This window comes from Trachurus trachurus (genome assembly GCF_905171665.1).
Source record: "Trachurus trachurus genome assembly, chromosome: 18".
Lineage (NCBI taxonomy): Eukaryota > Metazoa > Chordata > Actinopteri > Carangiformes > Carangidae > Trachurus > Trachurus trachurus.
Genome location: NC_139909.1, coordinates 12,443,135 through 12,455,103, shown reverse-complemented (window position 1 = coordinate 12,455,103; position 11,969 = coordinate 12,443,135). Strand labels below are relative to the sequence as shown.

Here is an 11,969-nt window from a genome sequence, read left to right as displayed (position 1 = left end):
GTGATAGACTAGGGGTGACCGTGGTGACAGACCTCCATGTGCTGGTAGCCTATCAACAAATAGTTTTTTTTTTTTTTTTACTTTACAATCAGGATGTGTTTGCTTTCCACGCGGATCCACCGTCAACGCAATGTCTGATTTTTCTGCACAAACCGCGAAGCTGTCACCGGACTGTGGTTGGAGGAAGAAGACTGTAAAACGATGCGAACCCGATTTCCAAGTGTTGCTGTTCCCCCTGAACATGTGAAACACGCTTCTGCCTGCACGCACCGCCTCGCAGACCGACACTGACACTCTGAATCCGTCTCAACCATGGTTATCTGGTGGATCCCGGCGGCGAGTTTGCTCCTCAGCTTCATCATTTCTCAGACGTGGAGCATTCAGATGTCGTGGGAAAACTGGAACGCCGAGTCGCTCAACCGAGGGAATGAGTTTGATAAGCCCAGCTCGCAGCCGCACATCATCTTCATCCTGGTGGATGACCAAGGCTTCCGGGATGTTGGGTACCACGGGTCCGAGATCAAAACCCCGACACTGGACCGGCTGGCAGCGCAGGGAGTGAAGCTGGAGAATTACTACGTGCAGCCGCTCTGCAGCCCCTCCAGGAGCCAGCTCATGACCGGCAGGTACAGTGCGTTTTATTACAGTGTCTTATGAAGGGGTTCATGCAATAAAAACAGTAATATTTAACTAAATCTGGAGGCTGAAGCACCTATTTGAATAATTTCTGCTCAAAAACACAGGTAAGAGCAAAAGGACATCAAGGTTTAAAGGGTAAAAAAGGGAAAGAAAGGTGCATCATGTAAAAATGTAAAGTAATGTTAATTTAAAGCAATTAGAATAGGGTTGTTTTTGTCTGTGGTGGGAATGTGTTCAAACCTTAGATGCATAAAAACTAATGGCTCCTTCAGTAAAGTTTTTATAGTCCATTTTTGGAACATGAGCATGGAGCAAGTCAGCACTGCAAGACCTGAGGGGACTGATCGGAACAAACTCAGATAAGCAATCAGATGTATGAAGGAGCTGAAGCATTAGGAGCTTTAAAACAAGTGAAAGATTTTTAAAATCCATCCTGTGTGTGAAGGTAATGATGCCAAAACTGGACTGAGGTGGAGTAGAGTGGCATGATTTATCTCTTTGGCATATTTCAGTTAAAGGGTCCAAAGCTGGCAGTGTTTCTGAGATGATAAAGGGTTATCTATCTATAACGTGGTTCAGTGAATACACAGATACATAAAACTGAGTGTCATCAGCGTTACAATGATAATTCACACCATGATCACCAGTAATTTTATCATGTAGACAAAATAATAAGGGGCCGGGCATTGACTCCTGTGGAACACCATAAAGACGTCGAAGGTCACCAAGGCGTTCAAAATATCTTCTGCCAGTTTTACTGTACCGTGCCAGATGGAGCAGTTAATCCAGGAGGAGGCCTATCAGTTTAGATGTATTTCTGTTATCTGCAGTCACTCTAATGTCATTAATCATCTTTTACAGGGATGTTTAGGTGTCCACTTCTAAAGCCAGATTGGAATTTATGATGTTTTATTTTTACATAGGAACTCATCCAGTGGCCTTTTCCAATATTTTATCTAGGAAAGGGAGGTTGTAAATTGCTCTTTATTTGCTCAGCACATGAGGGTCAAGGTTGTGTGTGTTTTTTTTTTATGTAGCAGCTTGGCAAGAGCTGTTTTAAGTATCTAGGAAATAGTATAAGAGCAATGGTTAAGAGATCCAAAATAAAAGTAATAACCTCTTGAGAAAAGGGAACAAGTGGAAGACTTCAATTCCAATTTTGTTTTTTGCAGTTCCCCTCTGCAAATTTAATAACATGAATTTAGATTTCCAAGAGCTGAGAACCAGAGGTCTGATTCTTTCAAATAAGTCAGTATTAGTTACAATATCAGCTCAGATACCAATAAATTGAAGCCAACTCCTCACTTTTTTTTTACTGTACATGTTGGATCACAAAGCTGGAAAGGTTTTAAAGGGCCAAAGCTGCATGTTACTCAACGCAGCAGAAGACTTGATGGATGTAGCCTATGATAAGACTATACAGAGACGAAGCTGAGCTCACACTATGTGACTCAACGGTGTCATGTCAGATACAGTTCATACCACACAACTTGATGACTTGTGATTGGGCAGCCTTGAAGTCGTGAAGAGTTCATAGTAGCTACATGACTGCGTGGCAATAAGGACTCACACTTCATGCTTTTTCACCACAACCTGTCTGGTTTTGCTTTCATTTCGATCTCAGATTTGCCTCTAATTAGGGACTTTTGTTGGAGAGATCTAAAATCCATCTAGTCTCAATCACATTGGACTTGACAATAAATCATTGACATCATAGAAATATTGTCTATAAAAAAGTTTGTAGGTAAGGGTGGAGTTAAGACTAATGGTTAAGTGTTTTCAATTAAAGGGAGCGGCATTGTTACGGAGCAACTGCTCAGCATTTCAGAGGGCAGCAGGAAGCTGTAAAGAGATATTTAGAGGGCGAGGCTGGTTCGCGTGTACTGTACTGTATAGCGATTCGCGGGGGTCAGTGGTGGTCTGGCTTTGTAGTTTGCTTAAGAGAATGTTTCGCATCAAGCAGTTTCCTTTGTACAAGCAGCTCAGCGGGGCTTCTCCTCCATCGGCTCCACCATCTGTTCTGCTCCTTAACAAAGACGAAGGAGGAGGAGGAGGCGGAGGGCTCGCTGGGCATCGATGTTTTCTGGCAGGGATACAAGAAAATAATGAGAAAAGTGCAGCAAAAGAACTCTGTGAACATCCACGTGGAAATGTAGGTGTAGATTCAATTATGTTTCCAGGCTTGTGTTCCTGAGCGGACGGTTGCAGAGGAGTGCGTGTGTGGTTGAGTTAGAGTGAAAGAACGGAAACCATCCGTGGATTCACATTAAAAACATCAGCTGGAGGCCTGTCACGTCAAACAGCAGACGCAGTAGAAGATCGAGTAGAGGAATTTTGGATGGCTGTTCAGACTTTTGACATTTAAAATAAAATCTTATTTCTTTCCAAATGACGTGCTGGCAACAAGTGGCAGTAGCTGGTAGTCTTGCTGTTGTATGGACACAACGAACCCTGAGATCAGGAGTAACATCAAGACCCTCCTCGACCAGAAAAAGAAGGCGAAGGGAATGAAACGCATCGATATTAATGAGCGTGTGAAATTTAAGTACCATGCTTTATCCTTATAGCAGCAACAGATGGTGCTGTCAGCAGGAGAGATGAGCAGCATGGTAGGATTTCATCAAGACTTAACTCCAACTTTCCCTCCCTTTGCACCAATCTGATGTTTTCATATCAGAGGATGAATAAAAAACCTGGAAAAGTGTGAGTTTTCAGGTAGAAACAGGTTGATGTTGACTCATTATAATGTTGATAAAATCGAAATCCTTTTGTCCTACAAGCACATTCACTTTTTATTTAATAAGTCTGAAAAAAAAAGTGTTCTGGAATATGTTTATTTTCTTAATCATCAATCATTATATGAGGAATCGTATCCTGCACTCAATGCTCCATGCGGTCTACGAATGCTTCAGCCTCTGAAGGCCACATAGACCGTGAAGGCCAAACTGTTCGGCTGCTGTTTGATTTATTCCCTGTATGAAAAGTGACTCATCAGTGGTGCGCTTAGAAAATCTTGGGATAGGCTTGGGGAAACAAAGCATCCACCCCGTTGGATCCTTTGTTGCCTGGGAGATGAAGGAAATTACAACTGATCAAGGAACCTTTGAAACTAGACCACCCTCTTCCTCTTGCGTTTTATGTGACGCCATCAGTCTGGGGCAGCCTCCGAAGGAAGCAGCCTTTTTTAAAAGTATTAACTCGTTAGCAGCTGATATATTTTTTTCTTTCTTTTTCTTTTTCTTGTCTTTTACTGTCATGTTAAATAGAACTGGTAATTTGTGGAACGGTTGTGAGCTGTGGTTGCAGACATATTGTTACATAATGTAGACTTCAGTGTGTTGACAAGCTTTTGGACAGAAGTGAACCATATGGAGAAAAAGGCTCCACGTTAAAAAAAAAAAAGAGAGAGAGAGAGTGAAGATAAAAAGGACTGGGCAGCAGTAGTTGTGTACAGCTGCTGCTGGAACCATAACAAAGGTCTCCAACCTTTCCAGCAACGGGAGCTTGAGAAGAGATTTCCACACCGTTCGCCCCCTGGGAAACTCGTGGCATCAGAAAAATTTCAACCTGTCTGCTTTTTCTTTAAGCTGCGCTGATGAGATTAGAGGTTTAAAGTCGGAGCTTTGCTGTAACTTCAGAGCTGTTGTGATCTTCAACCACGGAGGCCTCCCACTGATCTTTCCTGATCTAAAAGTGGGGGCTGGATTGCCAAAGGTGGGAGCAGAGATTGTTCCTCAGGCGGCCCGTAACGTTGAAATGAGTTGGACATGTTTAAGGAATGCACACATGACATGGCAGATAAGTACTTCTGAAGGCGTTTAAACTGTTTGAGATCCTTTGTTAATTAAGCAAATGTGGTTCAGCCCAGAGATTGTGAGCCATAAAGGCCTTTTCCTGTCCAGACTGGAGGGTTCAAAGCGGTAGAACCACAACTTTCAGAACCAGTAGCTGACTCTCTAAACGTCCACTTGACTTTTATTGACCCACATCTGCGATCAATACCAGAAAATTCTAGCAAGGACAATATAAAGATAGTCTTTTAGTTTTTCTCAACTGTCTTGGCTCATATTTGGAAATTCGATTGATAAAAAACTGTAAATGCTTGAGAAAATCTGATCTGTCGGAGGGAACGACAAACGAATTGTTCAGAGATGTTTTGAAAAAAGCTTTTCTCATTTGAAAATTGAGCCAAAGCGACTGAGAAAAAAACTGTAACATCTTTATTGTCCCTCCTCCCCCCATTCACTGCTCTTATCAAGCAACAGAAATCTAATTAGATCTAATTTCGGTCTCTTACATCACTAAATGAGCCTCAATCTGTCAACAAACAATGAGGCAACGAGGAGCAGATCTGCAGCGAGGACGGCGGCTGGCTTCCAGAAAACCCTCCTCGTCATCCTGAACCAATGTGTTCTGGTGTCATAGACCTCTGGATCTGAATCTGGTCTGGACCACGAGGAGACCTGCATTGTTTGTTTGCTTAAAGGAGCTCATTTTCACTCCATGCGCTACATCTCAGTCTCATAATTGTTCTCACACTTCCCATCTGTCCGCACTTATCTCAAACCCGGCTCAGCCTCTCACTCACCGTTTTCCTGTTGTTTCAGAGATCTGTCCACACCAGTCTGCACTAAGGGCCCTGGATCATGTTTTTGCGATGACGAATTTAGAAAGCAGAGATTAGAGGTGGCAAATAAAGACGTTGGAGTTTGCATTTTTATGGAAAAGTGAGTCTTGATAGGAGATGTTTTGCTAAGCACAGCTAAAGCTGATGGCTTAGGAAGGGTCCAAATGACGTGAGATGTTCGGAGATAGCGAGGAGAGCAAATGAAGAGCTTGCAGAAGGGAAAAGCTAAGTAAGATGAACTGCTCCCGGGCTGACTTTGATTAAATGCAGACTGCTGAGTTGCAGCTGCTTATTTGAACCATATGTGAGGAAGATATGGAGCAGAAATATATGAGAGGGACCCTGGCCTGGAGAACAGGTCTGCTCGGGAACCTCCACAACCTCAACGGCTGGAGCAGTGGCCAGTGGACTTGTATTGTGGGACTTGATGATTGGAGTTTAATGGCGTGTGTGATTTGTTGGCCTTGCGGCTCGGCAGTTGTGTAAATAAACCAGAGAGATAGTGTGATTAAAGCGGCGTTTAAGGCGATAGCTCGGTTTTTCTCTCCTCCCTCGGGCGTGATAAGATATGGGATGGTCGCTGTCCAAAACGTGAAGGAAATACACTCAATGCACGTCTTTTTTTGGGCGCTACCCACAAGTTTATCTATGTTGCTAATTCCACAGATGTACGAGCCTTAGAAAGTTGTACCTCATTGTAAAGGTGGCTAATCAAGCTTTCCAACGATATAAAATACAACACCAATTGGTATTATTTAAGGGGAGAAATGATTGACTGAAAAAACATTTTCCGAACTTTTTTTGAGGAGTGTATGTTTGCCCATGTGTGGCTTGAGTCCATGTTGGGTAAAGCGTTCTGCTTGACCCCAGATCTTTGGCCCCCAGCGCCGCGGCCGCCCATACATGCCTCACTGGGTTTTAACAGATCCTTTAAATCCGTCACATTGGACATGACGTGTAGAGAAACTGCTGGGAAGGAGGGAAGGTCTCCAGTCTGAAGCAGTTATTGCCGTCATTACTTTCAGACCGAGAACCGTCCTTAACATCTGGTCTTGAACCTGCAAGTTCAAGACCAGATTTCACCCTGAATCCCCTCGGACGTCAAAGAGAAACAACACAGGGATACTTTGAAAGTCTTTGAGTCCCACCTCGTGCCGTTCTCAGTCAAAGCCTCGGGCTGCTTTGATTGATCTGTGGCGAGATCACAGGCTGCACTTAGAATGACAGTCTCATTACACGGCTGTAACCTTTTGGTATGCGAGCACCAAAAAAAACCTGCAGGAGCCGTGAAGGAGCAGGGGTCGAATCTGAAACACACGGCCCGACAAATCTGCACACGTATCTGGTCTACATTTCTGCTGTTCCTCTGCATTTTCAAGGCCTTTTTCTGTCAGTCCCTCTGCTGTGTTGAAAGTGATGCAGAAGAGTCTGACAAATAAAAAATAAATGAGGAGCCAGAGTGGAAAAAGAATCCTTATATTAACAAGATTGTAGATAATGGGGCGTATTTCATCCAAGGGACATTTTATAGACACTCATGGGCAAGTCTAAATTGAGATACAACTCTGGAGTGATTATAGAAAACACAGTTTTATGAGTACTCACTCTTCTCAGAGTTAATTATGTATTGTGTGAATTTCTTTTCTTTTTTTTCTAAAGTCATACCAGGCCTGTCAACTCATCTTCCCTTTCTCATCCTTTACTTATTGAATTCAAATCTCATCACCTAATGACAGACCAACAAAACCTCTTCTGTCCCCATGAATGCATGATCATAGTTGGGTTTCAGACCAACAGGAGACAAGAAATTCTTCTCATTGCCATATGAAACCAAGACTCTGTGGGCTCCCACCATGACCAGTGTGGTCTCATTGTGTATTCACTGACCTGAGCTCAATGACAACAGATTGAGGTATCAAATTCAAAATTGCGCTTTATTACTTCTCCTGAGGAGCCAAATCTTTTGAAGGTCCTGAGAACCAGAAAATACTTAAAAGAGTTTGTACTTTACTGAATGAAATCTTTGTTAAAAGAAGAAATGATTGTCCAGGATCTCTCCCCGATCCCTCAGGCACGAGCCAGTCTAGAGGTCAGACCAAAGTTGCTGTGGCGACTGGGGAGTGAGCTACTGCATGATAATCTGAAATGTTATATGTATAAACAGGGTAACCTTAAGCCATAGTTTACTGTGGAAACAACCTGGAATTGTAGTTTTAAACTTTAATTACAACAGCCAACTAAAAAAAGCGTTGGTCTAAGTCAGGCGCTAACACCAGCTCTTTAGCTCTCTTATCTCGTGACCTCAGACCCACCAGGTTGAATCAAATCATACGCCTCAGTCTGCTCTGTCTACTGTGTCTTTGTGGCGCTGTATATTTTAATGTGGCATTTCTGTGTTCCTGTACTTGTCTACACTTTCTTGTTATCACTCCCCAACTGATACCCGATGTTACACAGCAGTTATCTCTCTCTTTGTCATCAAAAAGAAATGCAGTTTCAGTCTGTGACTTTATGGGGAGATGGTCTGCGTGCATTGTTTTTTAGTTCTAAATCGGAGAATTCATTGCCGCCGCACATGGTGGTGTAAACCTTGAGGCACTTTTGCATTCTCCGTGGGGAACAGAGTCTCACTAGTCCTGACCAACCTTCTGGTTCTTGGCCAACTCAATCCTCCTCTGTGGAAACCTAAACCAGACACTTATTTTCATTCCCTCTGCCTATAGAGTGACAGTCTGACTGCACACAGCTTATCTCTGGAGAGAGTGAGGGGAGCTGTGGGAGAGGGGAGAAGGTGAAGGGAATTGCTGTTGCATCAGTCCTCCCATCTCTCGGGCGTCTTTGTTTCACTGCAAGCAGACGAGGGGAGGCAGACAGAAATGAAGCCAGAGCTCCTCGTGTGTCTTGTGGGAGATGCATCCCAGCTGAGTGGCCTCACGTCGGCCAAAAACAGTCAGTCACACTCTCGGTAATGATGAAGTTGGCTTGGCTGCTTTAAAGTCACACCAGTAAACCCGCAGTTCATACTTTGCGATTGCGAGACTCAGAGCTGATCCAAACACAGTATAATTAGATGTGATCCAAATAGAAGGAGAACACCGAGTCTGGCAGCAGTATAATGGACCACCAATTACACATCATCCACTTCAAAAGGAGCAGCAAAAATAATTTATCCTGTCATTTCACAGTTTCACACTCAGATTCAGATCTACCACACGATGGAGGAAGCTCTAGAGTAAACTTACAGACTGGGACCCAGAGCAGTACAACAGAACCAAACCTAGTTACGTCAGATTTAAAGAGATACTTCAGCATATTGAGCAATTAACTTGTTTCTGGCCTAGCTTACCTTTGCCCTAAGGAATGAAGCAAGGGGGAAACAGCTGCCCTGGCCCTGTCTTCTTCAGAGCTTTGTAGACAGGCCATTGGATCATCAGGTTCTCTGCCATGTGTTATTTTATACCAAAATTATTGCAACCAAGGAATTAAGGAAACACTTCAAGAATAAAGAGATGCACATGCAGAGAATGCAGATACAAAGATAATTCTTGGATTTACTGTACCTTGAGCAAAATGAAACTACAGCTGAGTCATGGACAATGAAACTAAAACATCCAACAAGTTATCTCCTTTATATTCCCAGGGAGGTTTCCTTCAATGGAGCTATTGGTCCAGGCTGTTCTACCATTATTTATAGGTTTTACTATATTTTATGGATTGGAAATATAGTCAAAATTACCTCCTACTTTGTCCATAGGGGTTAGGTTTAAGGGTATGGGTTAAGTAATATAAGTATACCACAACTCTCTAATTAACATTTAGCGTATATCCTTCACTTATCCGTTTTCTGCCAAGAATGGCTGTCACAGCATCATTAGCTCCAGGGCATGGCACTGCTTCCTCTTTGGCCTTGAGTGACAGGTCTTCTGTTTTTGCTCCGGGCCTCCTGCCTTCAAACACCATTTGCCATCCACCGTATTTCACTGCACCGTTTGATGTCAACTGAGCATAACTCTGCCAGCCTATAAGCACTCCGCTCAAATGTGTTTGCTTTGGATGAGATCCATTGTAAATACAGTTGGATTTAATATGTCAGTGTATAATTTCTAATACAAAGATTCACCCTGCAACAAGACAGCCTATTACCTTCGAATAGTGTCTGAGGGAAGTAAAAATCTTAATCCTCTGTTTTATAAACTTACCCTGACAGTGTTTTTATTGAATGTCGTACATAAGCATATGAGTATTTTTTTAAACCACTCAGTAGGTGCCATTATGGTACTGTATCTAGACAAGATTGTGAGTTATTAACATCCATGAAACTGTGGCGGTATGAAGTAAAGTTGACATTAATTTAGTAATACAAATGATAAGTTACTGCAATAATGGGAATATAAGTCAAATATTGTTTTGAGAGTGATTTATTGTTATAATGATCAACAATATCGTAATCCATTGGCACAACCCCATAAGGCAAGATGTTGGCAGTTTCTAACTGGCCACAGTCCATCCAACAGCCGATGACTGCTGATTTTATTTGAATAAATTGGCCTTCATCTCTGTTATCTATTAACTTTTTTACTGAGCAGCAAAACTTCAGCAAAATAAAATGACAAACAAAAACATAAATCTCCTGTAAATATTGGGAACAAACAGGTGGAAACGGACAATTAAATGATCAGGAGGATCTAGTTCCCAGATATGATTTGTGTATTGACATTGCTTTTGGTACTAACCTATCAGAGTTAAGTACTGCAGATGGTTTAAGGGAAAATTGAGTTTTTTTGGTTTATTCAACATTCATCAAAGTTCCAGATGGTCCAGATTTCTGCAAAACTGATCATATCTATTTTTATTTTGTAGGTATCAGATCCATACAGGCCTTCAGCACTCCATCATCCGAGCTACTCAGCCCAACTGCCTCCCCTTGGAAAATGTCACCCTGCCCCAGAAGCTCAAGGAAGCAGGGTACGCCACCCACATGGTGGGCAAGTGGCACCTGGGCTTCTACAAGCGTGGTTGTCTTCCCACCAAGCGAGGCTTTGACACTTTCTTCGGCTCCCTGCTAGGAAGCGGCGACTACTACAGTCACTACAAATGTGAGGGACCCGGGATGTGTGGTTACGATTTGTATGAAGGAGAAGAAGCGGCTTGGGAACAGGACCGCGGCTTGTACTCCACTTTGATGTTTACAAGAAAGGCTATCAACATTTTAGCCAATCACAACCCTCGAAGACCTTTGTTCCTCTACCTAGCCTATCAGGCAGTTCATTCCCCGCTGCAGGTTCCTGCCCACTACCTCGAGCGCTACAAGGGCATTCCAAACTTGCATCGTCGTAAATACGCCGCCATGGTGTCCTGCCTGGACGAAGCCATCCGCAACCTCACGTTAGCACTAAAAAGGTATGGTTACTACGACAACACAGTTATAGTGTACTCCTCAGATAATGGGGGCCAACCATTGGCTGGTGGAAGCAACTGGCCCCTGAGAGGGAGCAAGGCCACCTATTGGGAGGGAGGCATCAGGGCCGTTGGCTTTGTTCACAGTCCCTTGTTGGTGAACAAGGGGACTAAGTGTCGATCTTTGGTCCACATCACTGACTGGTTCCCCACACTGGTGACACTGGGTGAAGGGACTTTAGACGAAAATCTAAATCTGGATGGGTACGATGTCTGGGAGGCCATCAGTGAAGGCCGCCCATCGCCTCGCCAGGACATTCTGCATAACATCGACCCAATCTACATCAAAGCCAAGAATGGCTCATGGAAGGCCGGTTATGGTTTGTGGAACACGGCCATCCAGGCAGCTCTCCGGGTTGGCCACTGGAAGCTCCTGACTGGTGTTCCTGGCTACAGTGACTGGGTGCCCCCACAGACCTTTTCCTACCAGCGGCTAACCAATCGCTGGCACAATGAGCGAATTCGTTGGGATCGCGGTAAATCCATTTGGCTTTTCAACATCACAGCCGACCCTTACGAGAGGGTGGACTTGTCTCAGCGCTACCCACACATAGTGAAGAAGATGCTAATGCGGCTAGCGCAGTACAACAAGACCGCAGTGCCAGTGCGCTACCCGGCCAAGGACTTGCGGTCTAACCCTCAGTACAACGGGGGCGTGTGGGGACCCTGGTACAAAGATGAGAGGGAGGTGCAGGAGGAGGAGGAAAGATACAATAACTTGTTCAACAACTATCTCGGAAAAAGAAGGTGGAAAAAGAAGTCCAAGAACAGAAAACTGAAACGGAGGGTAGAGTAGTTTACCCCATTTGTGAAAGACTTACATTGCCTTTTCTCAGGGATTGACACTTCCTGTTTCAGGATCGTCCTTTACAGACTCAACAACTACAACTTCACTTAGTTTCAGTTTGACTCCAGTTCCTTCTTAATGAAAGACGCGAATGAACCTTTTGAGATGCCTCAAGCAGATGAGGAAGAGATCCACCCACTCAAACACTACTGTTGTGCCCAGACAAAGCAAAGACCTCCTTTTATGTAAGGGCATTTAGAGAATGTTTATTTTTCTAGATCGTGTTGCATGCTTGAACTGTTGTCACCTTTTGGATTGTTCTGTAGATTTATGTTTCACTTAGAGTAGCAAATAAATTTTACATAGACAATTGCCATAAATTTTGGTGACAGAGAAATAAAGAAAAACATAGTTGTATGATGTTTTTGATTGCATCAATACAGTTTTTGTGGTAACAGA

General features: G+C 43.4%; 1 protein-coding gene across 1 annotated transcript; it reads left to right on the top strand.

Moving 5' to 3' along the window:
• Positions 1-312: 312 nt before the first annotated feature.
• arsj (arylsulfatase family, member J) lies at positions 313-11,519 on the top strand (the record flags this gene model as incomplete). The annotated part of the gene is made up of 2 exons (XM_083992818.1): positions 313-626; positions 10,127-11,519. 2 exons carry the CDS (start codon positions 313-315, stop codon positions 11,517-11,519), a joined length of 1,707 nt encoding a protein of 568 aa, XP_083848944.1.
• Between the last annotated feature and the right edge of the window lie 450 nt (positions 11,520-11,969).